The sequence below is a fragment of the Rhea pennata genome, chromosome 2 (assembly GCF_028389875.1).
Source record: "Rhea pennata isolate bPtePen1 chromosome 2, bPtePen1.pri, whole genome shotgun sequence".
NCBI classification, from domain to species: domain Eukaryota; kingdom Metazoa; phylum Chordata; class Aves; order Rheiformes; family Rheidae; genus Rhea; species Rhea pennata.
Window position 1 is genome coordinate 117,932,881 of NC_084664.1, and position 26,430 is coordinate 117,959,310.

General features: G+C 39.7%; 1 protein-coding gene across 1 annotated transcript; it reads left to right on the forward strand.

Annotated features, from left to right (window-relative positions):
• Positions 1-556: 556 nt before the first annotated feature.
• LOC134136348 (desmoglein-2-like) lies at positions 557-23,273 on the forward strand. The gene is made up of 15 exons (XM_062568154.1): positions 557-624; positions 7,206-7,241; positions 8,206-8,340; positions 9,670-9,828; positions 9,993-10,137; positions 11,449-11,609; positions 12,270-12,404; positions 12,544-12,729; positions 13,596-13,855; positions 14,724-14,866; positions 16,056-16,280; positions 17,622-17,852; positions 18,947-19,071; positions 20,236-20,565; positions 22,251-23,273. Exons 1-15 carry the CDS (start codon positions 589-591, stop codon positions 23,271-23,273), a joined length of 3,330 nt encoding a protein of 1,109 aa, XP_062424138.1. The 5' UTR covers positions 557-588.
• Positions 23,274-26,430: the final 3,157 nt, after the last annotated feature.

A 26,430-nucleotide genomic window follows, 5' to 3' on the forward strand; every position in this document is an offset into this window, starting at 1 on the left:
AAGTATGGCTTGAAGAATACTAAAAAGTAGCTTATGGGAAAGGCTGGAAAGCTATGCTAAAGCAGGTCTTAAAATTATTTTCCCACGATACAGTATTTTCTCCGTGTAAGTTACTCATTAATTTATCGTTTGTTCTTACAGTTACTTTGCACACTTCCGACGTGCTCCGCCTCGCTTTTTTTGTGAAAAGGGAGGAGGGAAGCTTTCAATCTCCCTCCCAGATTTGAAAGCCACACGGGAAGCGTGGCGGCTGCGGCGCAAACCCGGCGGGCCCCCCAGCGCGCCGCCCGGCCGCGACCCCACGGAGCTCGGCGTGTGCGAGGGCGCGGTCCTACCCTCCCTCCCTTGCCGCTCCGCCCCGCACGGCCGGGCCTGGGCCGGGCCGGGCCGGGCCGGGCCGCGGCCCTGGGCTCGGGGGAGGGCAGGCCTCACCTGCCCGCTCCCGGCGCGCCTCCCAGCCGGCCGGCACACTCCACCCACCCGCACCCACTACTTGTGCGGCCCCTCCGCCACAGCCGCAGCCTCTCTCCGCGGCAGCGCAGCGGCGGAGCTGCCCCCTTTTTTCCCTTCCTTTCCCTTCCCGCGGCCATGGCGCGGAGCTCCGCGCAGCTCCTGGTGCTGCTGGTGAGTCGTGGGCCGGGGGCGGGGAGGATCCCTCTGGTAACAGAGTGGGAGAGGAAAAAAAAAAAAAAAAAAAAAAAAAAAAGTCTGTTTTTTCTCCCCTGTTTGGAGGGAGGGAAAAAAAGAAAGAAAGGAAAAAAAAGCGCCCCCAGGGAGGGGAGCGGCGGCCGCGCCGCTTTCCGCCGCGCGGCAGTGAGGGGGAGGCCGGGGCCGCGCCTCGCGGAGCGGCGCGGAGCTGCGCGGCGGCCGGCACCACCCTGCCCGCGGGTGCGCCGCCGCCGCGGCTCCTCCGCGGCCGCCGCCTCCGGGCGCGGGGAGAGCGCTTCTCCTCCCGGCTGCTTTGAAACGAGCCTTTGCTCTTGTTCTTGCAGTAGGTAGCAGTAATCACCGTTTGCTCTGTGTAGGTGAAAGTAGGCAACAGTAGAAAAAGTTGATGGAAAATGAGCGCTGCGTCTCGAATGGCTTTGTTTCCCCCCCTGGATTCCAGTAGGAACAGGAATGCAGGGAAGAACTCACAGTGGTGTCATTTTCTTATCTGAAATGTTTTCTATGAGCTATCTTTCTGGAGGAATGGTATCAGGAGGGACAATGGATAATAATTTTATTAGTGGAAAACTTTGTTGCCTTGTATGACAGGCTGCTTAAATCCAGAATACTTTTTTTTTCTTTTCCACCTCCATTCTTATTTAGCTATCAGTATTTAGATCTTCCATACACTGAAGTAGTCTTTTTAGTCTTACAGCAGTATTTCACAAAGAACTGGGACAAAAAAAAAAAAAAAAAAAAAAAAAAAAAAGTTTATGATTTGTTTAATTTGGACTGATGTTCTCTAGCTACCCAGGAAGCTTTCCCTCTCATTTAATGCCTTGTCCTTTGGCTGTCCACCTTTCCAGGCTGGCAAAAATGCCTGCGGAAGCTGGGCAGCAGGTAACCTGGCAAAGCCCCCGAGTGGGGAAGCCAGTCTGTGGATAACATTGGAGAGCCGAGGAGCTGGGCCACATTAGGCTTTTGGACAGCTTGCAGGGCAGCCAGGATCAGGAGTTGTGTATAGTGACTTTGCTTCCCAAGCTTGAGATCCAGCAAAATCAGCTTTCTTAGCTGGAAACTTGTTTGAAAGCTTTAACATAGATGTAGTTGGCTAGAGTCAGCCAGTAACAGTTAACTATTCCTAGAATCAAGATGGGAGTTGTGTTTTGGTTGCAAGGTGTATTATTATTTTTTGCTCAAAAGCACAAAAAGAAACATGCTATTTGTATAAAATTTTTCCATTAATTCTTTCTGTAATTTCTGAATTTAGTAGGCTTGTACTTGGTCAGAATCCTATTGGCTTTGTCTAGAAAGAAAAGGAAAATGATTTAGCTAGTCCTTTCAGTTAAAGCTTGTACAGGATGTAAGATACTAAAATTATACAAAGTTTGATTTCTTAATACCTTAGTATGCCTGAGATGAAATATTCTAGCAAACGGAGGTACCTTGGCTGGTTTGTGTTAAAAAAGAATGGCACTATTTTTAGCTCTTTTCTGCTAATATGGACAAAGCCAGTGAAAAACTACTAAAAAAGCAAAAGTCATCAAAAAATGCGGGAGGAGGGAAGGCTTGACCTTTAGCATAGAAGCATCAAGAACATCAAACTCTTCCTTGTCTTCTGAAAGTATCTAGTGCTCGTTTGCATGGTGGTCTGTTGTCTGGGCCCCCTTAGGATCAGGCCTGGGCACCTCGGAGCTCGCTGCAGCTCTCTTCGTGCCTGTGTCCCTGCCTCCAGCTCTTCCTGAAAGACACCGGTGCTTGCAGGGCGATAGTGTGTTCGTGTAGGTGCGGTCCTACCCTGGCTGTCGTGTTCGCGTAGGTGTGGTAGGACCGCACCTGCCCTGGGTGTCCAGGGTGCACGCCCAGAGCCACCAGCCTGCAGCACACGCACCTTGGGAGAAGGACCTTGGGAGTTCTCTTATGATTTATTAGGCAGGTGAACGTTGTATCTTTAGAAGAGATCATGCAAACGCTATCCGTGGCTGGGTCAAAGAAGAGCTGAGAGAGACATATAGATTTTATTACGTGAGAAGCAAAATTTTCTCAGATTGTAATACCTTGATGCTGGTGATCTCTAACTCTGTTGAGGCTGGGTATGATGAAATTTAGTCCAGAATACATCAGATGACTGCTGTAATCTCAGAGCCAGTAGTAATTTCCCTTTAAAATGCACGGAAGCACTGGGGGGGAGGGGTAGGGTGGGAACCAGCATAACACTTGGCTTTAGAAAGAGCAAAGGTGAAGATATTGTAAGCACCCAGTTTATATTCCCAGTAGCATGCTGAAATATGGTAAAAATTTACAAACATCTATGCAGTGATTCAACAACTTAATATTATTCCAATTTTTTTTTAAAAAAAAACAAACTCAAAGCATTATAGTGAGATTATTAAAGCAGATGTGAAATATGAAAGACCTAGTATTTTATTCGTCCTACTGAACTCAACGAGTATATTAAAAGCAAAAGAAATGCTTTCCTGAATCTGAATCAGGCTTCCTAAATATGAATTTAAGAATCGTGTTATGTAGTTCTTGGAAGGAACCTAGAGAACTGGGATTCTTTAGTCTAGAGAAAAGAAAGAAGATAAGACACATAGTAACAATTTTCAATTAAATAAAAGGTAGTTGTGAAGAAAAGGGGATTGTAATGTTTGCTGAGCATATTTGCATGATAAAGAGCCCAATTCTGTTTAAGGCACCTAAATTTAAGTGTTTGATCTTGTGTTATGGTAGATGGAGATGTAGTTGATACAGAGGTCACCTATGCTAGTGTTTTAATTTGGATCAAATTGTACTTTTGAAGCAAACCTCTACAGTGCCTGAATCTGATTCCTTCTGGTGAAACTAAATTGGAAGATGCACCCATCCATCCACTCATGGGTGACTGGCCAATGGGATCAAACTCATTCTAGACTGAAGTAAAAAACACAGAGGATGTGTAGTACAGTGCTCGTTCTCTGCAGCAAGTATTTTGCTGTACAAATCCTCTTGCACTGGACCTTGCAAAGTAGATAAAGCCACAGTTGGTGGCACCCAGATAGAAACAGCAGCTGTGAGCTGGATTTAGGGTGCCTTGAACTGCTTGCTTCTCTCGTTGCCTGTCTTTCTATTGAGTATGGTGGAAGATTAGACACCTAGCATTCACGCAGACTAGAAACTTGGGTGTCTTAATCTGAAACTGAATCTCATCCAAACAGCAAGATGATCAAAGCTTTCAGTCTGAAAGGGTAACTATGCACTGCCATGGATTAGCTAGTGAGGTTGTGAGATCTCCATCGCTAGTTTTTATGAACAGATTAAACAAACTGTTGTTAGGAAGCATTTCGGTATAGCTGCTGCCTCAGGGTGTGGAGATGGACTGCCAGATAAACGTTGCCAATCCTTTCAGCCTTATTTTCTAAGTGTGCAAGATCTCCACCCACCCGGCATCTTGAACCTCAAACTAGCCAGCAGGATGTGCAAAATCTAAATCTCTTAACACACAGCACATATGAAAGGACCACATTTTTAGGGCTTCTTGCTTCATAGTGAAGCAAATATAACACACAGCTTCCTCAGCCTGCATCTTCCCATTATAAAATTCAACTCTATGTTCAAAGGTCCTTGTAGTTGCTTCCCGATTATCACTCTCATTTGTGCTAGAATAGCCTGTCATTCCTGTACATGTCCTCCCTTTTCTCCTCCCTTTTCCCCTACTCTCTCATCTATGCTGACTGTCTTCGTGAAATATTTCCTTCAAGCCTCAAGTTTTCCAGCTCTTTCTGTAACAATCCAGGTGTCTTCTGACAATGCCTCCTGGCTTTGAGTCATCAATAGGTTTCATCAGTAGGTGCCACTTTTTCTGTGTGTGTGTGTGCATGCGCACACCGAGGCTGTAATGTAACATACACCACATGATAGGCTTTTACTGAACTATTTAATAAAAAGTAGCTCTATATTATATAATATATATATATATGGAAATTCAGATTTGAACAGAAGAAATGGATATGTGATTTTTTTTTTTCACTTTTGCTTCAAAAAAATTTCATCAAAGAGTGCTTTTTCACATTTTTAAACTTGTGGATCTTTTAAACATTTTCAATGAAAATGCAGAATCCCTTTATATATTTCTTCCACATGGATTTAAGCATGCTTTAAATACAAATTGCTGTTATTAAGCACTTTTTATAGATCTGCTGAAGTCTCTTCTTAGATCCCTGGTGAACAATGGAATATATATATTGAAAACTGCAGAAGCAATAGTACTTTTTCATCTCGGCAATAAAACAGGAAATTGAAGTTTTTACTAGACAGACAAATTGTTCTCAATCAGTTATTTTAAAATACCATCATATTTCACTTTCTATTTATAATTACCAATGGGATCCTTCTCACTTTCTTGATATGCTCTTCTTTAAAGTTCATCGCGGTGGAAGATCTGCCCATTCGTAGATTTCAGATATTTTTGTTTATCCTGTGGTTCCCAGGAAACTTCTTGCTTTATGCCTCTTATCTCCATTGAAGATTGAGAACAGAAATCTTTTTCCCTCAGTTTACCAATAAAGACAAACAAGGATGGTCAATATGAGCTCTTGGCACCTATTCACTTTCCAAAAGAGCTGCAATTGCTGTTGAAAAACTGTCACTGTAAAGTAATTCTACTGTCACTTATCTCATGCGCTCCTCATTATTTGTATTAGTTTTATGGATTTATAATGTTAATAAATATTTATATTGTAACAACAAGATAATCAGATTATTTTTTTTTTTATGGAAACAGCTTGATATGCAATCTAAGATCCTAAGTCTAAGATTCATATATTGGGAAAATTGCCATTTGGAAAACAGGGTTTTGTTGTACAAGTTGAAACAGTCTGCTACATTTCCCAACACTATCCACTGTATTGTTTGGGAGAGATAAGGCCTTCTGAAAAGGAAGGGAAAAAAAAAGTCAAGTCTATCATAGATGGAGTAATTAAGGCTGAGTCAGAGGAAGGTGTGAACAGGGAGAGCCCACTCCACAGCCTAGATAATAGCCAAAGAGAATATAAAGAAGTATTGACTAATTATTTCAGGTGAAAATCATAGAATCATAAAATGGTAAGGTTGGAGGGGACCTCTGGAGATCATCTAGTCCAACCCTTAGCGTAGCCCATACGGCTACGGTTAATTTTTACATGTTGTAACAATCTACATTTTTGTTTCCAAATGCCTACATTTCTGCACTGATTTTTTTAATTGTTTTTGCTGCCTGTAGAATCCTATAGTGAAAGTGGATGTGAACATAGGTTATCTGATAATTTGCTGAGGCTCCAGTTCATTCCAGCTAGCATAAGGCACCTATCCAAAGCCTTTGAGGCAAGGACATAATTATCCTAGGCTCTTAGTGCATGACAAGTTAGGCACTTCTGTATTGAAGGTTGATGTATTAGAGCAAGGATGATTTGTTTCCTCTCTGCCTTGTTTCTGTGAGGATGAATGTGTGTCATTTATGCTCTTAAGTTAGGTGCTTAAAGATAAGTGGGACAAATCTAGACTACAATGTATTAGGAAAGTTATCACTGGAAAAATGATCTGCTTTTGTATGTGAAAAGAAACAATGCAAGAGGGATGGTGAGGATCTAACCTCTGCTCACTGGCCATCAGAAAATCTTATTCTCACTCTCCCTCAGCAAACTGCTTTATTCCCTCTTGCACTACTCACTTCAGCTTACTGATTGCCTCAAAGTCATAGCTCTGTTCTAGCTGTTTTAATGTGGTTGCAAAAGTGGGTATGGGTATCCTGCTCTAATGTTTTCTACAGAACTTGTAGAGATCTTAGGCAAATAGAAGAATAGAAGCTGCATTACAGCAGTGCTGGAGTCATGCTCTGGGGAGATTGTACAGTCAGTTTTATAGCTGAAAAAGAAGAAAGTGTCTCAGACATATCTTGTTTCTTGATCGTTGTAACATAGATGCATGTGCAGAAAAACTGTATATCTGCTTAAGAATACAGAGAATGTCAGCAAGAGAAATTCTAAGTAAACCCCTGCATCTTTCATTTATATATCACCAGAAGTTTTTTTGATGTGTACTTGCTTTTGAACACTAAAGTCTCTTGTTCTCGTATATGGTCAGTAACCCACCATAACATGCATAATCCATGATTTGCATGGAAGGGAGTGAGCTGCTCCAGGGTGCTGCTGACAATCGACACCCATTCCTATTAATGGCCATTTTGCCTCTTTTGGAATGCTGGAACGTATTTGATACTAAACCTGAACATTTAAAAATGGCTGTAAAGTCAGCATCGTTTAAGAAAAGATGAATTGTTTCGTGTCTACTTCCTGCTCTTCTAGGAAAAAGCAGTGTAAAACCTTTAGTTGTGCTGAATTTTACAGGTATAGCATATTTTCAATGTGGTTTCAGGTAAATTATTCAACAGTAAATATTTAGTAGTAAATAATTAATATTAATTTATATATGTTAGATTCCTTCTGCATGTTTTTGCAGTACTTATGTGGGAAGCGATATAAGTTTAGTTTTAGTACTACTTAAATGACATAGAAGTAATAATCATATAATTTACTTTACAGATCTACTTGAATTATGGAAATGGGCTCCATTTTAAGGTAGGAATGATAGAAAATTGCTTTTCTTTATCAGTGCCTGAAGAAGGTCTCTTTGAGCAAAGAGCAAGTGGCAAAGACATGTTTTCCTTCAGTTGATCAATAGCTTGAGTTGTACCATTTTCTGAAACTTGAGAGCTGTGTAATGGGTGATGAAATGTAAGCAAACATAGAAGTGAATGGGATCAGTGCTATATCCATCAAAGTGAGTGATGTTCAACTTTGGAAAATCTTCCCCAAAACATTAAATTTGTTGCTATTTTCTTTGAATTCCTCTCCATAAATGAAGTTGACTAATTTTCTAGAAGATGGTAATTCTGCATCTGGAAACTTAGAGTGATAGTAGGAACTAGGCTGGGCAGAGGGGAAGAAAAGGGGGGTCATGTAGTTGAGCAGAGATAGCTGAGGCAGTGCTTGGATTAGAGAGAGGCCTTTCGTTTCATGGGCAGGTTCTACATTAGAGAGAAGGCTGAGTATAAGGGAATATTCTGTCTTGTTACCCTGTTTATTCTCCCCTCAGCTGAGGGTTTATAAAACAGTTTGACATTACAGGCTTCTTCTCACGTCTGATCATGATCACTTAAATACAATATTCTGGTTGACTTGCACCAGTCCCTGGTCATAGCAACTTCCTCATGTATTTATGTATTTAAAGCTTATCTTGCATACTTCTGTACTGATAGAGATCAGTGTTGTTTTCCTCTTCAAACAACTTTTGAGGAACATACGGCTCACAGATTGTGGATCAGAAGGCTAATGCTGCTTCATGGTTTCTAAGTCGTTAGCTGCTAAAGAATCTGTATTTTCCTTGGAAGAAAATGAATGGTGAGATCAGCGTGCAGTTTGCAGCATGCTGTAAAGCCAGGTTACAGCAGAGGATATTCAGAAATTTGAGCTATAGCAGTAAGAAAAAATTCATCTTAAATGGCCAAATGTAATATTGAGATTTAAACTTGTTTTTCCACAGGTTTACAATCAAAAGGATAAGACTGGTGTGTTGTCTCATCCCCACAGTCTTGTCAGACAGAAGCGTGAATGGATAGTCCCTCCTGCTTTCATACGGGAGGAGGAAGACAGCTCTTACAGGAATCCAATTGCTAAAGTAAGACCAGGAAAGAGAGAAATATAGAATATACATAAAAATCAAAAGATGAAAATGTAAGATAAGAGAATGGCAGCCTAAAGCACATGCACTGGTGTTTCCCAAATTTTAAAGATCTATCTAATGTCAATAAAAGATTGGCCCACTTGCCTTCTATTTCCTTCCTTCAGCACGAGTTCTCTTGCAGCCCGATTTGTGTGTCTCATCTTTTTTTAGGCACCAGTTTTTGTAGAACTTGTGGGACTGCAATACCTTCAAAGGTTTTTGCACTTCTGTGCCCCCATTCGGGTGTAGTTGAACTCTGCAAGTGTGTACAGAAACTATTAACAGTAATTGGACAGCCAGGTCTACCTGGGACGTGATTATGTATGCTTTTTTTTTTTTTTTTTTTTTTTTTTTTTTTTTTTTTAATTTAGGAAACTGAGCTGAAAATAACCAAGGTGTTACCCCTTCATGAAAAATTGATATGCATGTGGTTCAGCACCACTGCTGAAACCTGAACTCACCACATCTGTTGCTTTGGTTTATAAAGTAAATGTTGATAGTACTAGGCTGTTCTACCCTGCTTGGACTTGATCAGCATCATTTTGATGGTGATGTTGGTGGAGTAGAACACATGCTTTCCCAGGGAAATTCACATAATTTCTGACAGCAGAAGAGAATGATTATATTGAATCTGTCAGAGAGTAATCTGTAACCTGTGCAGCCTCTTCTATCTATTCCTCCCAGTTCTGATCATCATCTTCCATTTTAGCACTTCGTTCCCTTGCTAGCTTATGTCTAGTGTCCATTAAAAAGATGCTACATCTTATTTCCAAGTTTTCCTTGTAGTTTTAATCCCCTCTGCTCCGTTCATTGTTCCAGACCTTTCCCCTCTCCTACCTTGGCCTTTCTTCCTGTTTTATCTGTCCCTATCCATTTGAGCAGCCAGTTGCCTTCTTCCCTCATTCCGACTTTTCATCTTATTTCAGTGCTTTTGCAAACCTTCCAGTTAAACTTTGCTTGCACTTCCATCCTATTGCACTCTTTGTCCAAGCGGTCTCGACTGCCTTCTCATACAGACCTCTCCATTCTGGTTTTGAGGCCTGAGTTCCCATCCCAACTGTTACGCAGTCCCATCATGTTCCTTTCCTCCTTGCGTTGCATCCTCAAATGAGCATGTAACACTTCTTAATCTCTTCAACATACCCATACCCAAACAAGCACAGGAAAACACTGTTTGTTTGTTTGTTTATTCATTACAAAAATAGCAGAAATATTTTTTTTTCTCTGCATTCTTAATGTGGTTTTATTTACTAAATGCAATTTAATATGTTATATTCCTGCTAGATACATTCTGATTTTGAAGAGAAAGGGATAGTAGTAACTTACACTATATCTGGTCAAGGAGTAACAGAGCCTCCTTATGGATTATTTGTTATCAATGGAAAGACTGGAGACCTGAACATAACGGGAAAGGTTGACCGAGAAAAAACACCAATGCTGCTTGTAAGTTGAACAGCTATGGTTTTTTTTTTTTGTTTGTTTGTTTGTTTTTTTGTTTTTTGTTCAAATGTATTGACTTAAGTTACCTTTGTTTCTGCAGAGTAAGGTATAACCATAATATATTATAAGTTATTCATTGTATTTATTTTCTCTCTGTTTTACTTCAGGTCAGAGGTCATGCTCTGGATAAAACTGGAGCAAAACTGGAAGAGCCAATAGACCTCCCAATTAAAATCTTAGATATAAATGACAACGACCCAGTTTTTTCACTTGACTTTTTTGTTGGTTCAATTGAAGAATTAAGTGAAGCAGGTAACAATACTTCATTTTTTTTTCTTTATTCACTTATCTTTTCCCAACCCTTGCAAGGACACAAATGAACATAATTTTGGCTATAACATATTTGCGGTAACAAGGATGTGGTTTCTTATCTGTGTGGAGGCTTTTTGTTTGTGTTTGCGTGCATGTTTTCCATTCATGGCTAAGCTGTGTGATGTAATGAAGAGAAAGTATCCATCCACATAGATTCAACAGACTACAGCAACGTTTTCTGGTGTGGTAATTTGGTTTGGTGTCAAAGCTACCACACATCCAGGGACCAGAGTCCTTAAGCAGGAACTGTATGAAAAATGCAGTCTGCTTTCTGGGCTAGCAATCCCAGTGTTTTTTGGAGTTGATCCCATTCTACCATGTCTGTGAAGAGTCCTGATTTATCTGTGGGCTGGAGAAGTACTTTGCTGTTAGAGCGGGTGGCCCTGACTCAAACCCCAATAGAGAAGTTTGCAGCAATTCTCCTGTGAACAAGGAGCAACACATCAGGGATCGTTTGATCAGATTTCGGGGCAACACATTATTTCCCAGGAGATAAGAAAAGGAAAGCCTAGGTGAAATAAGCTGATAAATCCTTTGTGATGTCTGTTTCAATGTCACTGTAATCTGAAGAAATAAATTGTTAAACGTCCAGTTCGGTGAGGTATTGAATTCCCTCTGTTCTCTCTGAGAGTAGGAGCCATATGGTAGTCACCTCTCTGACTGCATCCCAGCTAATGTTTAAACTCAATATGGGTATCAAACTAAAGTAAGCCCTTTCCAAGAGGGGAGGATCCTGTGCCATGACTTACAAGAGGATTGCACCATTGTGTCTGCCATGCTTTTTGAGTGAAGTGTTGGAGGACATTAACAAAGAACAATTGTTTTGTATTTTGGATAATATTCTGTTATTCAGATAGTATTCTGTTTTGTATTCATATAATGCTGCAATATTCAGATAGAAAACTGCAGATATAAAGAAAAGAAAGATAGAAAGTTATTGCAGACACAAGCTGTATTTCCCTCACACATTTCACTGAAAGGAGCGGTACTAATTTTTCTATCAGAAGTTTTATCAGAGTTCTTATATTACTCAACCTGTTGAATAATTCTAGTACACTGAATTCTGTAAATTAGAGATGTGTGTTGAAAATATGCTTTGTTTACTAGAGGATGTACTTTTAATGAGTATTACTTGGATTTCGAGGGCAGTAGGTCTGACAACGTTCCTTTATCTGGAACACTGCAGAAAAAAATACTTGCCAGTGCATGCATGGTGGTGTAAACTGATACTAGTTTTATTTGCTCTTTCAGGTACAATTGTAATGAGGATAAATGCAACAGATGCAGATGAACCAAATAATCTGAATTCCAAAATTGCTTTCAGAATAACTTCTCAAAATCCTAATAATGCATTCAGTATTAATAAAGATACTGGCGAGGTTCAAGTAGCAACAATAAACCTCGACAGAGAGGTAAAATAACTCCCGTTGGTATCTTGTAACAGCATGCTTCTAATGCCTCTTGCTTTGGTGCTGCCTGCTGACGAGAGAGCTGGTCTTCTCTTCTTCCTTTGCCCCTCCTAGGATTAAAGGATGATCCCTTGTCTGGTTGCTGCATGTCTTTCAGGGGCTGAGGTGGGGGAGAGGGAGGAACAGATTTTTGTGGCCTGCTAAGCCAGACAGGGTGCAAAGACTTTAGAACGCTTACTGCTATGAAACAGCGCTGAAACCAGCAGCTTTCCTCTGCCTGCATGTATTTTTGCTGGCCAGCAGATGGTGATAGCGGTTGGCTTGCTATACCTAAGGGCAGCGTCTCTGCATCTAGCTCTCATCATGCATCTAGCACGCAGGTGTCCGCTGCTCTCGCTGCTTATGTCCACTGACCTTTTCCATTCTCCGCTTCGACGAAGTCTAACTCTTTATGGGGAAATGTAAAACTCCCAGTCCTTTAGGTCTAGGACTCCTGCAGAACCAGTCAAGGTAGTTGTGTGTGAGATTTATAACACCCTCTCTCTCTAACTAGTATTAACTGGCCTTTCCAGGAGAGGGAGCAACAAAAGTATAGTAAGGATGATAATCTACACTATGAAACTTTTCTTTGCTTTTAAACATTTAATTTTTATATTGTGGCAGACACATAGTAGCTATTCTTTGATGGTGGAAGCAAAAGACAGAAATGGTGGATCAGGTGGGAGAAGTGCACAATGTTCTTTAGAAATCAAGATTTTAGATGTCAATGACAACGTTCCTGTTGTTGAAAGTCGTATGGTAAGTACAGTTACAATATTTTTGTTCTCACACCTGCTAGTATCACATTGTTTGCAGACCTTGTTATGCAGGTTTTCCTGTCTTGATGAAATGGAGTAAATCATCACATTTTTATTTAAAGAGTATTGTTTGATTGCAGCTTGAAGGAAGCATTGAAGAAAACAAAGCAAATGTGGAAATTATGCGAATAAAAGTATTTGACAAAGATGAAGAGTTTTCTGATAACTGGCTGGCAAAATTTGCATTTGCTTCTGGTAATGAAGGTGGCTATTTTCATATAGAAACAGATACCCAAACAAATGAAGGGATTTTGACTCTTATGAAGGTTAGCATATTATTTACAAAATCTTCTTTAATTATCAGAATAATTTATTCTTTTTAGTATACTGAATATAAGTAATCTATATGTAAACTGTAAATAACCTGTGTGTTGAACACTCCTCCTTTTTCATGTGCCTTAGTGTATAAAAATTTCATACAAAATTTTATTTTTGTCTAGCATTTCCTTTTGCATTCTCTGTGACCTCAAATGTATCTGCAGGGGCAGAAGTCTCTAAACTTTTCTAACTGTCAACAGCATGAACATGTACACTGTAACCTTTACCTTATTTTTGCTCTCCTGGCTGGTCTTGGTTTAATTTCTGTTTCCCATGGCCAAAGATAACATTGCATGCAACACTTACTCTGTGAGCCATAGGTTACAGACTATTTATTTTGTAAACTTCCATGTAGTTTCCATTCCCTTTTAATCCATAGGAACTGAAGATGGATAGTGCCTTAAGAACTCTTTTTGTTTGTTTGTTTTGTTTTTGTTTTCATTTCTTTAAATAATTATAAAAATTGGTAAGCACTAAGGAATCAGTAAGAAATAACTGAAGAGCCAAGTATTACAGAGTACTGATACATTGAAAGTAAAAACGGACTATAAGGGTAAGACTCATTTCACCTACCCTTAAATAAGTTTAAATTTGGCAATATTAAAATATATATATTTATGATGTCATTCACTGGAAAAGTAAGAAGGAAATCTCTGTTATATACTCTTAAAGAATTAAAGCATTATATATAGAGTAACATGTTAACTGACAGTTCTTCCCACTATAGTATCTTTCACTGACATTTAAATACTAACTGTAAGACTGTTATGTAGATATCAAATTCTGAGTGATCTTTTTCTGTGATTTGCTCTAGGAACTAAACTATGAAGAAATGAAAAGCCTAAACTTGAGCGTTGTTGTTACAAATAAAGCAGAATTCCACGAGTCAATTAGAAAGAGCTATAAAGCTAAAGCAATTCCAATTAAAATTAATGTGATTAATGTTCGAGAAGGTCCTAAATTCCCAGGTGGCACAAAAATTATTAAAGCAATGGAGACCATGCGGAAAAACCAGGTTATTGGACAATACCAAGCCTATGATGAAGATACTGGAAAAGCAGCAGAGCGTATTACGTAAGAATCTTCTTTTTATAGAACTATTGTATTTTGTATATTGAATATGTATTTTAAAATAGAATTTAATTTGACATATATATTGAACTGAAAGGCAATCTGTTTGCTTCTATGTGTAATTGAGACCTTAAAGGAAAATGTTACAATCATCAAAATTCTGTTATGTTGAAAATTACTGGCTTAAAAATCCTACTTGATTTGAAGTATATGGCAAGACATGAGTGTTTCTGCGGAAACTGTCTGTGCTTGCCTGCTATTTGTCATGCCCTTACACTTTTCAGAGTAAGTCTACACATTTAACTTTGTAGAAATATGAGGAAGAAATATACAGAAATGTGTAGAAATCAGACTAAAAGGGTGTAAGATAAGTTTGCACATGCATATATGTGGCTGCATTTAGACTTTTGAGTTCTCATTTTCCAGCCAAAATTTGATTGAACCGTCACCATGGCATTCACAGACGCAGCTGCAGCCGGCAGAGATGCACACGTGGCTGTGGAGCCCTGTCCTCCACTCCTGTAATACAGTTGTTGCTGCTCAGGTTTCTGGGGCAAGGGGGAGGGAGGGGAAGATGATCACCACAGCCAGCAGCGGAGCTCGCTGCCCTGCTGATTTCCTGCTCTCAGTCTACCTTCTTGTAACGCTTCTACGCTCAAATCCTGGTGACTGTAGAGAGGGAGAAGGAAGTTTCAGCATTCAAGGTGTGATTATAATCTTAGATTTATAGTTTAAACCAGTTAAAACAGCAGGAGAGTCGGACCTCATACCTAGGCATCTTGTTTCAGCTTCAAATGGGGAGTAAGCTGCCTTTTCCATTGATTTTTTGGTTGTTATAAATATGTACATTTTTGTATGCACTTTTAATCAGGTACATCAAAGGAAGAGATTTGGCAAACTGGATCACAATAGACTCGGTTACAGGTGAAATCATACTTGCACAAGACCTTGATTATGAATCAGTTCATGTAGTAAACGGTACCTACGCTATCACCATGCTGGGCATAACTAAAGGTAAGTCAAGAGTGTTTTGTTTTCACATTGCTCGGACTGACTTTTGTTGCAAGTTTCCTGTTTGTTTAGGGTTTAGTTTATCTTCCACAGCTACAGTTACCTTCCTGTGTTTAACACCTGAAAGTTAGGTGTGCAGTGCAGTCTCACCTCGAGTTTCACCTCGATTCTGTTTAGAGGAGAGAAATGAGTGTCTCCTTGAATACTAATGAAACTTGGAATGTGTTCCTGAGATGCCCATTTCTTTTTTCTTTGACCAGATATAGGTTAAGCACATGGTTAAAATGTGTGTAATGTTCAAGTGCTAAAGTTAATGCACCCTAAGAGAAATAGCCAATGCTAAGCGACATTACTGACAAGCACTTTCTCATGTGAAAGCTGCCAACAAAGTCAATGCAAAGGTTTATCTAAAAGGGTAATTGAGGACCAACTCCTGTATTTTTGGAAGTAGAGAGACTTTCTGTAGAGACTTCTTAGGCTTTAGCTACCTCTTACTGCATTCTGAAAACACATCTGAGTGTTTTTCTGATGCTACTTTTAGCAGCACCTACAAGTATATAAAGGTTGCTAAATACTGCATGTCTTTCTCTTTTTTTGGTGAGAGAGGACTGCTCTGGATCTCAAGTCAACCGTAATTGTCTTGGCACTGAAGCTGTTAAAAACGATACACTCTTCTTGAGATGTCTTGGTGATAAGATGTAATTTATTCTGTTTATATCCTTCCTGTATCCTAAATCCATTTTGCTACAGGAGTATTGCCTACTGAAACTAAATTACAAAGGGTTTTGTGAAACTGGATAAGAATGTCTCTTGTAAAGAAATAGTGTCAATCTCTCAGTAATAAGCAGATTTCAGAGTCCTAAGTTTTCTTGAATGCTAAGCAAGAGAGGCTCAAAACTCCTGGTGCATGTCATTAGAATTATCACTTCCTAGTCTGCATGTTACTGTGCAACTGTACACAGGAAATGCCCTTTAAAATTAAAATAGTAAAAGAGAACTTTTCTTCAGAAGAGCCTTCTCAATATGTTTATAAATAATAGGGATGAAATAGTTCTCCCATAAACTTCAATGATAGCAGTGTTTTCTTTCAATTTACTTTAATAGTTTTTGTTTTAGAAAGAGTATTAAAATTTTTTGGTAAGATTTTTGTACATATCAAATCAATATAATTTGTCCTGTTTTATATTCTTAGATTTTCCTAGGAAAACAGTCACTGGCACAGTCATTATTCAAATTGAAGATGTGAATGATAACTGTCCAGTTATTGAGTACCCTGTGCGGACTGTATGTTCAGATACAAAATTAATTGATGTTACAGCTACTGATTTGGATAGTTACCCAAACAGTGCTCCCTTCAGCTTTACTCTCCTTGAGCCCGAGGAGAAAACAAAAAATTGGATAATTGGATCCAGAAATGGTAAGAAAATATATTTTAAGTTGCTTTCAGCTATTTGGAACGTTACAGAGGTGTTTCACTTTAATTCAGTTCGTACTGACAGTTTGGCTGACCCAGACAAAAAAAAAAAATCCACATCAGGTGTGGAGTCATGCATGAAGTCACCAATTGCATCCTACTCTCTTCTGTCCAGTGGATGTAAAAGCATGATTATGTATTCTGGGACCTATTCCCTTCCCTCAGTTGGACCATCTTTGTGTAGTTTGAGTTATATATGGCATCTGGGAGCTGGTGGATGACACTGGGATTAAACCACACTCCCGTCTTCTCACAGAAATTGAGCGAAGTGATGCAAGGTGCAATTCATTAAAACTAAGTTTGGAGATAATTGTGTTACTGGGCTGCAGTTGCTTTAGCCCTTAATAATAATAATAATAAAAGCTTGCACAGTGTGGGCCTTGCAAAGGGAAATGCTATGCAACCTGTCCAAGACTCTCCTGTACAGCAGGGGAAGAAGCAATAGCAGCTGCAGCCCTCTTCCTTAAATGTATACTGTGAGTACTGTAATGAATACTGTGAAATGAGATATGCATTTTTTTCTTACCTTCTCATTCATACACAGATAGAAAATACTTAAAAGAAATGCTTCTGGTGAATGGAAGGCACCAGAAAATACTTTTCCTCTCAAACTCTTTATTCTGTCAGCTATAACATGACAGTATAACACTAAAAACCAAAAATCATTAATCCTGATCACCAGGTTTAGGACCCAAAAAGCATTCTTACTTTTTTTTTCCCTCACCCGACTTGTAGTCAGACTTGCAGTAATTGTAGGGATTATTGCTTTTCAGAGTAGAGTGGCATTCCCCAGCTGGGATCATCTGGGCACCTCTCACCTAACTGTGTCTGCAACATCACATGGTCACAGAAATGGGTGGTATTTTGACTCTCTTGGTCTCTGCCTGTGGCCTAAAATGGATTATCCTACGGCTGAAAATATTTTTGCGAATTCAGCCTTTGGTTTTTTAGATGACATAAAGGTTAGAGCTAGATAGCCAGTCAGACTATATTATGTGATAGTCTTTGCTTTGTGGAAGAGTTTGAGACTCTTCCACAATTATCTAAAACTGCAAGTGAGGGCAGCTGTTTTGTTACTAGCATGAATGATCTGATTAAAAATAACAGTGTATAAACTGTAGCAGCAGCTAATTCAAGTTAATTCCATTCCACATTGTGACTTAGCTTGAGACCTACATGGGAAGTTGGGAAGACTTTAATTCTCTTAGTTTACAGGAGTTACCTTTCTCTTTACTCATTTCTTGATTATTTTCTTTTTTCTTTAAACCCCCTCTTCTGCCTCAGACACTAGCATACAGCTGATCCCACAAAACCTGAAAACTGGCAAAACTGAAGTTCCAATCTTAGTACAAGATTACCAAGGTTTCAGCTGTACCCAGAAACAGTCTCTACAGCTGACTGTCTGTACATGTTCACGTGACAGCTCTATACCCACATGTGCTGAAAAGCAGTCAGCAGCTGGCCTGGGACCTGGAGCAGTTGCACTAATCATCTTGGCATTTTTACTTTTGCTGCGTAAGTAATTGTTTTATATTATCTCAGAAGCACTAAGAGTATGTGCTCATAGTGCATGGTCTGCAGGATCAAGAGTATGGTCTGCAAGGCACCTGAGAAGAAACACTGCCTGCTCTCAGGATTAATCATTTCTCTTCGCTTTGTGAGTAAATTCCTTGTCTTTATGACATCCTGGCAAATTTCCAACTAACTTTGCTAACATCAGCATTTCACCCTCAAAAGATTTCAAGCTGTACGTTTCAAAATTAATACATTAGACTTGTATTTTTGTTTGTTATGCCACAAATACCACATGGAGAAGAAGTTTAAAAAAAAAAAAAAAAAAAAAAAAAACACTTTTCAGTGTTTCCCACACTTCCCCATGTGAACCCTAAATCTTCCCCCTCAAGCCGTAGTGCTGTGGTTGCTCTCCCAAACTCTTCTCCCTTACTGACAGCTTGGATATGGTTACTTATTCTGAGCAGCACATGACATTGTCTTTTGAGCTCTTATTTTGTCTTGCTGAAGAACAAGAACAGCACTTTGAGTTGGGATATGGCCAAGTATACCAATGCTGTATTTAAACTGGCAAAAATTTATTGCTTATGTTATCAATCTAGCTGTAGCAAAACAGAGTTCATTCCATATGTATGCTCTGCTCCTGAAGCAAGATTTGTTTTCAGTTCCCCAGGTAACACTGTAAACATATCATAGGAGTAGTGAGATGTAATCTGTATAAAGTCGTTTATTTGTCTAGTAGTAAAAGAAGAGGAGAATTTAGAAATTTTAAGGTTGTACAGTGATTATTTAGGACTCACATTTGCAAGATGATATCTTTAATAATGTACAGCTGAACACATGCATGATCATTTGTAGGACTGAGGTCTTGACATAGCCTAGTGGCAGTTTACTCTCTAGGAAACCGTCCTGGCATATGTGTCTAGAAAATATCTTGAATATTTAGAAACTTATCTGCAGCCCTTATCAGTCCTTATGTTGATCTTTAACTCATTAAAAATGCATTTCTGAATGGGAGCTGCCCAGGACTTTGGTATTTGCTGTTACCATGCTTTGGCGCTAATCATCGCAGTTAATGGCAAACTGTTTCCTTGCAGTTATTCCACTATTATTGCTGTTGTGTCCGTGTCGATCGGGAGCTAAGGGATTTGCTGCAATACCGGATTACAGTGAGGAGATGTTACGTAACTGGAACAGTGAGGGAGCAGCTCCTGAAGAGAAGGCATGTTTACCTAATAACATTTTGTTTTGATCTTCATTCAAGTCTTTCAGTTTTGCACTTGGCATCTCTTCCACATTATGAGTTGGTGTTTCAAAGCTGTAAAGCAGATTTTAACTACATATGAACATTAACTGAAAATTAGTCTGGGCTCAGCAGAAGATACGTGGAAGATGAATTCCATGAGCAGCTCTGGAAATACCAACTATGCTGTTTAAATTCCAAAGAAGAGAGAAAGTAATCAAGCAAGTGTTGATAGTGTCTGAACGGAAGATAGGAGTGTGGGAGGAGCACTGATGCTGTGAAGTATTTACATTTGCAAGTCTAGAGTGTTCTATGCCCATTTGGGAGTATGTTAAAGCAGTAGAAGAATGAGTTATAAAGCTTAGCTTCCCGTCACTAGTTTAAAGTTTCAGGTTACGTTTTAATTGACTTCCTCATGTGCTCCCTTCTTAAACAGAGGGAATTCTTAAAATATATATATATATATATATATATATATATATATGTATGTATGTATATGTATATAGAAATAGGTAGAGAGAAAGAACAGCAGTGAGTTGCCCTTTCTTGTTATCTTACAAAACCCAGTTTTCAATGAATGGGCATAACACTAGCACACTTTTGAGTGCTAACAAAGAAACAGAAGTAAGATAACCTTGACTTTTCTTTAGGGCCAATACTCCCACAAGTTTTTGACAAAAGACAATAAACTTAATGGGGAAGCCAAATTTCTAAGAAAGAAGAAAGGTCCAGGCAGCATATGCTCTCCACATTTTTGTTTGGGTAAAACTGGGCAGTATCACATGTCTGTGGTTGAGGAGACTACCGAAACTTTCTTGGAGCAGTTGAGCTCTCTAGTTTTTGTTTAAAACTCTCAAGTTTTTGTTTATATTTTCTTTTCCTCTTAATGCTCTTTGATTCCCAAGGCTTTGAGTTTTAAGAAACAATGCATCTATATCTTCTCTCCTCCTGAGAACACAATCCTGGAAGCTACACCCTATTTCATGAGGCACTTCACTCTTTGTAGCAACATGTTATAAGTACGAATTCAAACAAGTCAAACGACTCCCAGGTCCCACCCAGCCTTGCTGCTGGTTTGGTCAGTTCTGTGTGCTTGACAACATAGCTTTCATGTCACATCTTAATTTGTGTTGTTTTATGTAGCCAGTGCTAAACCTCATCACGCCCAGTGCTGTGGGGATGTCGACAGCAGCGGCCAGAGGAGCAGCAGGAATGAGCGCAGAGGAAGCTGTGGCAGAAAGTGGCAATTCTGCATCTAATGTAAGAGAGCATTACAACACTGTGACCAGGAGCACTGAAAGATGGGAAGAGCAAAAGCATCTCTTTTCTGGAGCTGATTATGGAGCTATGGCAGCTGGAGGGGCTGAAGGTGTAACAGCTGGAGAAGGCAAGACAGTGGTGGCCAGAGAAGGTGTGCTGGCGGGAACTGGAGGAGCCATGAAAGAAGAATTTTTAAGAGACTACTTCAGTGATGTAAGCATATGACCTGAGTAACTATCTTGATATTGACGCTTAGAGATACTAGTATGTGATTCTTGGAAAGTAAGTTGTCAAATGCCACTTATGTTACTACATAACATAGATCCAGACCTGAATATAATGTTCTGCGCTGTGTGTATCTGTGGTGGGGACAGTTTATGGGTTCAAGTTCAAATGTTGGACTTAAAGCATGACAATGATCAGTCTCATAGCACTCTGTATAGAAGATGAGACCTGCCTTGAGAGAGATTGGGGAATGGAATCCAGGATATTTGGCAGCAACCAAGGAGCCTCTGGTTCACAAGGAGAAGCCATGAGGAAGATATGATATAAACCTCAGGGGCTTAAGCACCTCACACTCATTTCTAGGGAGTCACTTCCGTGACTCTTCATGAAGCACAGCTAAGAACCTTATCATGGAGCAAGCACTTGAAAGTTAGGCTATAGATGGCAAAGGGTAGAGGGTGAGGTCTGTTTATTCAAAACAGCTGATAAAGTGGTGCTAGCATTGTCTTTTTGCCTAACAGCTTGCTTTTCGTCCACATGTCGTACTTTGTAGCGTTATACATAATCTGAGCATAACTATCTGCTCAAGTCCTGCAGGAGGTCTTAGAGAAGTGAAGTGACGATAGTCAGCTTTACAACTTTTGGGAGGCTAAAAACAGACAAATAACCAATCCACATTGTTTCAGATGCATGCTGTCATGTCATGCAGTTTTTTGTTTGTAAAAACATCTTGGGAAATGTACCTACTTTCAGGATCAAACATAGATCAACATATGGAAGCAATTTGGATCTAGGTATATACCACATTGTCCAGGTGCATAAATATGCACTCTAAAACCTTGAATATGGCAGCAGAGTGGCTCTGAACACAAACCAGCAAACATACTAGGTAAAGCTGGTTCAGCAGGCCCAGGATTATTTGTCTGTCTTTGCTCCTGGAATTAAAGCTGGTGCAAGCATATACAAAGATATTCAAGGTAGTACCAGAAGCTAATTGTGTGCAAGTCCTGCTTTCAGGCCGAACTGGCCGTGGAAGTAGTGTATTCATGACCCATGAACTCCGCTTCTTCCAAAATGGTCTGTGTAATGCCAGCTTACGTGTTGGGCTTAAACTGCTTAAATACTTACATTTCTGTAGATATTAACTTAGCAGTTTGTTCACTCTTTTTGCCAAATTCTGCAGGCAATCCTGGTGAAAAGGGCCATGGCAGGTGATAACATGTCAACGTATACTCATTAAACAAACATATGTTTAAGTATTAGGATACTGTCAAGCATGGTTTTGACACTCTGCCGCAGACACTTAATTACATATGAAGTTCATTCACTGAACCAAAAGAAAAACAATCTTGGTATGTTTGTGAAGATACAGTAGTGTCACAAATGAGTTTTAACAGCAGATGATGATAGTACTTGAGGCTTGTAGTTTAATTGCAGATTGCAGTATCCTCTTTCTCCTTTATGTAATGTCAAGTTCAGATTAATTTTAGGTGAAAAGCAGTGCTAGACACTACCCTTGATTGACTGACAGTTTTTGTGGGTTCCATTAAATTCTTATGCTAAATCTGTTTTGATAAAATATTCCTTATTTTCAAAGTTGATAATGCCATTAATGAACTTATGCTTGCTTTTTTTTCTTCCTTTTTTTTTTTTCCTCTCCTCTCTCTCTCTAGAAAGCTGTCTCTTTTGCAGATGAAGATGAAGCCCAAGCTGCAAAGGATTGTCTCCTGGTTTATTCTCAGGGAGAGTCAAGCTCTCCCCATGGATCCGTCGGCTGCTGCAGCTTTATTGAGAGTGATCTTGATGACCGCTTTCTTGATGATTTAGGAGATAAATTTAAGACTCTAGCAGAAATATGCATAGGTAGGCATATAGACATGAAAGATAGTAGCTCTAGGAATGAATCAGGTTTCGGTCTTAATGACTCAAAGCCACAGTTCTTAGGTCAGCAAAGTGCTTCCCTTTCCGAACAAGCCTTTGCCTCGGGCAGCCGCTTGCAGCCAGCCCAGGCGGCACACAAGGATAATGCTGTAGGACCAGACACTGTGTCTCAGGAGGTGGTCACGGAAACAACCTTTGTATCGAGGTCTGGACAGCATGAGGCAAGGCCTGTTTCCAAACCGTACTCTGAGAGCAATGTCACTGTGACGGAAACGTCCTATTCTGCGGGCCCCCCTGCCACTGTTTTTCTAGATCCCCAGTTTAAGGAGAATGTAGTGGTGACAGAGAGAGTGTTTGCACCTGCTTCAAGCTTGCAGGACATGGTGGAAATTCCTGATTTGCCAAATGGAAGTAATGTAGTGGTTACCGAAAGGATGATTAAAGCAGAGGGCACTAGGCCAGGGGTCTTGACAGCTCAAGATCTCCCAGATTCGCAGTATGTTGTCGTGAGAGAGCGGGAGAGGGTGCTTGTGCCCGCCTCCGACCAGGGCTCGCTGAGCTTCCCCGGTTTATCCGAAGGGCAGAGTGTGGTGGTGACGGAGCGAGTAGTCACACCAGCCCAGGTCTCGGGGATGCAAAGCAGAAGCGAGCAGACAGCAGATGCTGGACTTGGAAGGCAAGAGAACGTATTAATCACAGACTCCCCGCTCAGCCAGCCTGGCCTGGCCGCTGGGGGGGTTCCTCCTGCCGGGTCCACTCTGAGCAAGTCTTCGCGAGTCACAAAATACAGCACTGTACAGTACACTCGCTCATAAACGGGGCCTCTCCCAGGCAACTGCGTTTGGCTTCCTTTATTTCAGTACACATTTACTTTTGGGCGCTTCCTTGAGTTCTGTACTTTACTGAAGCTTTAAGAATGGCATGGACTGTGTTGTGGTAGTTCCTATGAATAAGGGTTATGACCAAGAGGCTAAAAAAAGAGATCTGGTGTGGTTGTGTAACACTTGCAATGGTGCTTTCAAAGGGGAAAGGTGCAGGGGGTATTTTTTCCTTCTTTGCTAGGTTTTTAATTGTTTTTGTTATTCAGTTAGTATAATAACACATAACTACAACTACATAATCATGGAAAAGCAGAAAAAAAAATCTGAAATCCTGCAGTGGATGTTAGGCTACAAAGCACAAGTTAAGTTTCTAAACTGTCACTTAGTCTGTCTAATTAGATCTCCCCCAAAGAGGCATCAATTCCTCATTTTTGTGATTTTTTTTTTTTTTTCCCTTGTGAGCCAGGGCAGCTGCCCCTAAACTGCAGCTCCAGAGTGCCAGGCTTTAGCTAATTTACAGTTAAATCCTTCCTTCCTGAGAAGGCCAGTCCCTGAAGTCCTTCTGTCCTCAGGGTGGCAGTATGTTCTTCTTCTGGAGGGATGTCACAGGTTCAGATTATCAGCATTTGTGACTTCAGAGTCATTAATTGCATGTTGGCACAAGGGTTAGAGTAAGTAGCAAAAATATAAAGAACTAAAATTGTTCAATACCTCTCAACATAAAAATTTCATTACTTGGCCTAGGTCTAAGCTGACAATGCATGGAGAAATAAGCATTTCTATATCTAATCTATAAGCATAAATTTTCACTGACTTCTAATTAATCATTTAATAATGCATGAGAAACAATCAAAACAGCGTTAGCGCTAGAGATTCAGTGGCTTCTGTTAGCTAAGTTTATGGCCATTAGACATCTGTTGGGTCTGACTTACAAGTGCAGTTAAGTGATTTTTTTTTTTCATTGAATCTGTGAACTATCAAGCACAGAAATGACAGTGTAGCCTAACACGTATTTTTGAAGTTCTGCTGGCTCCAGTATCAGAAGCTCTGTGGCCTGTGTAATGTTGTGTAATGGTAGCCTCTGTTAGCTCTGACAAGAAAACAGAAATCTTACTGTAACACTTAGATTTTTTTTTCTTGAAATTTATGTGGTAAAGGGGGAAAAGAGTATTGTAATATTTGGCACTATGTATATATGCACATGTAAATACTTATTTGTATACATTTTGAAACATTTAAGGTGAGCTTTTTTGTTTAAAAAAAAAAAAAAAAAAGGAAAAATATAAACCATTCCTCATGGTTTGCCAGAGTAGAAAGAAGTATTTTAGATTATATATTAGCACTGTAAATGTTGCCCCTCATACCTGTAATGTCCATAAGCTAGTCATGGTAATGCTAAGCCCATGCACATGCAGGGCTTCCTGGCTGTCTCACTTCTGTTGGACTTTTCATGCAGCTGCAGTGTTATACTCTCATTGATATGTTTTGCCTTTGACTAGAAATGCTTTCTGTGTATTTTATTTGAGGGAGAAGAAGGTAAAAGTTGATTCATAGCCATTGTTCTTACTTATGTTTATGTTCAGCAGGGTGTATGTAAGCATGGGCTGTTACTTCAAGTGAAAGAGTACTTCCAAGTAAATCAAGCTGCTCACTTGTTTGGTACTGTTGGTTATTTATCTCTTAAACTCTGGTTTTAGAGTATGTGTATTTACTTCTAAGAATCAAGCAGTTTTAAGTGATGAACGCTTTTTTTTTTTTTTCCTGCAGTTAGAGGGAGTGTTCTTATAATGCATTTCAGACTTTTTAACTGATTATTTCTGTATTCTTATGTAATCTTAAATTTTTAAAAAAATCTACAACAATTTTTGTCATTACTTACTTAAGTTTAAAACAGCTACCCTAATGAAAACAATGACTCTTCTATTGGCCTAACTACTGCAAATAGTTTAAAGGACTATCATAAAGACAGAGTAATACCTGTTGGTGTCCTGTTAGCTTACACGTTCTGAAAAAGCCAGAACTCTGCATGTCTGTGTATTTACAACTTTTATTGGAACTTGTCAGTAATCGTCACAGAACTGCTAGTACAGCAAGACTGGTGATTTCTAATGAATGAATATCAAATAGTGGATTTTTTTAAAAAAAAACAAACAACCAAACAAAAAAACGCCACTGCTATGCACCATTTCATCCACATACCTTGAATTGCTTCACCAATGAAATCCAAAGCATCTCTCTGTCATTACTATCAGTGCAGAGATTGGCGGCATCAGTTCTCTGCTCTATCTGAGGGGGAGAAAACACATTTGTACTAATGTTTCAAATAGTATCAGCACGTTGCACAGCCTGCAGATTAATACATGGCTTCCACTAGATCTGTTTTTTTTTTTTTTTTTTGTAAATGAACACTTACAGTTGTGTAAACATGGTTAGCATCCAACCATAGATAACCCTGTGCCTAGGATTACTGTGGTCTAAAGCTTTCTTATCTAAAAATAACATGGTTACCTTGGGGCTGAAATACCAGAGTGACAGGGACTATATCCAAGTGGCTGGCAATTTATGTCTCCTGCTCATTCTCTCTAAGGATGTTAGACTTCACAAGTATGAATCAACATGGTGCAGTGAGGATGTTGCCATCCTTAGCATGAGTGCCTAGGGAGGCAAGTGGAGACCCTGTGAAAGCAGTAATTCTGTGTAGTGCTTCAAGGTGTGCTCAGAGTGAGGCTAGACTTAATCAATACGTGACATTTTCTTCCAGCCTCTCTTCTTTCCTGGGCTTTTAATCATCCTTCCCATCTCAGACTAAACTTTGGGCCTTATCAGCAATAAATCAATTCAGAAAGAGTTAAAAGAAATCAGCTGCTCTTCCCCAGAAATCTGACACTGAAGGCAAATATTTATGGCCTCCAAGAATCCCAAAAATCTGTCACTCCCTCTCTGCTTTTACTGTGATGGATGAGCTACAGGTTCTGCGTGGTTTGCTCTCTGAATGTTTCTTCCTGTGGCCTCTGTGCTTTCAGTGCATTCAAAATGCAGTCACAAAAATCTACTTTTCCTCCTTCCTTGTCAATAAAACTTATCTTACGCCTGCTGCTCTCTCCAAATGAAATGCCTTCAGTAAAAAAGCAGTGGGGAAAAAAATCAATGT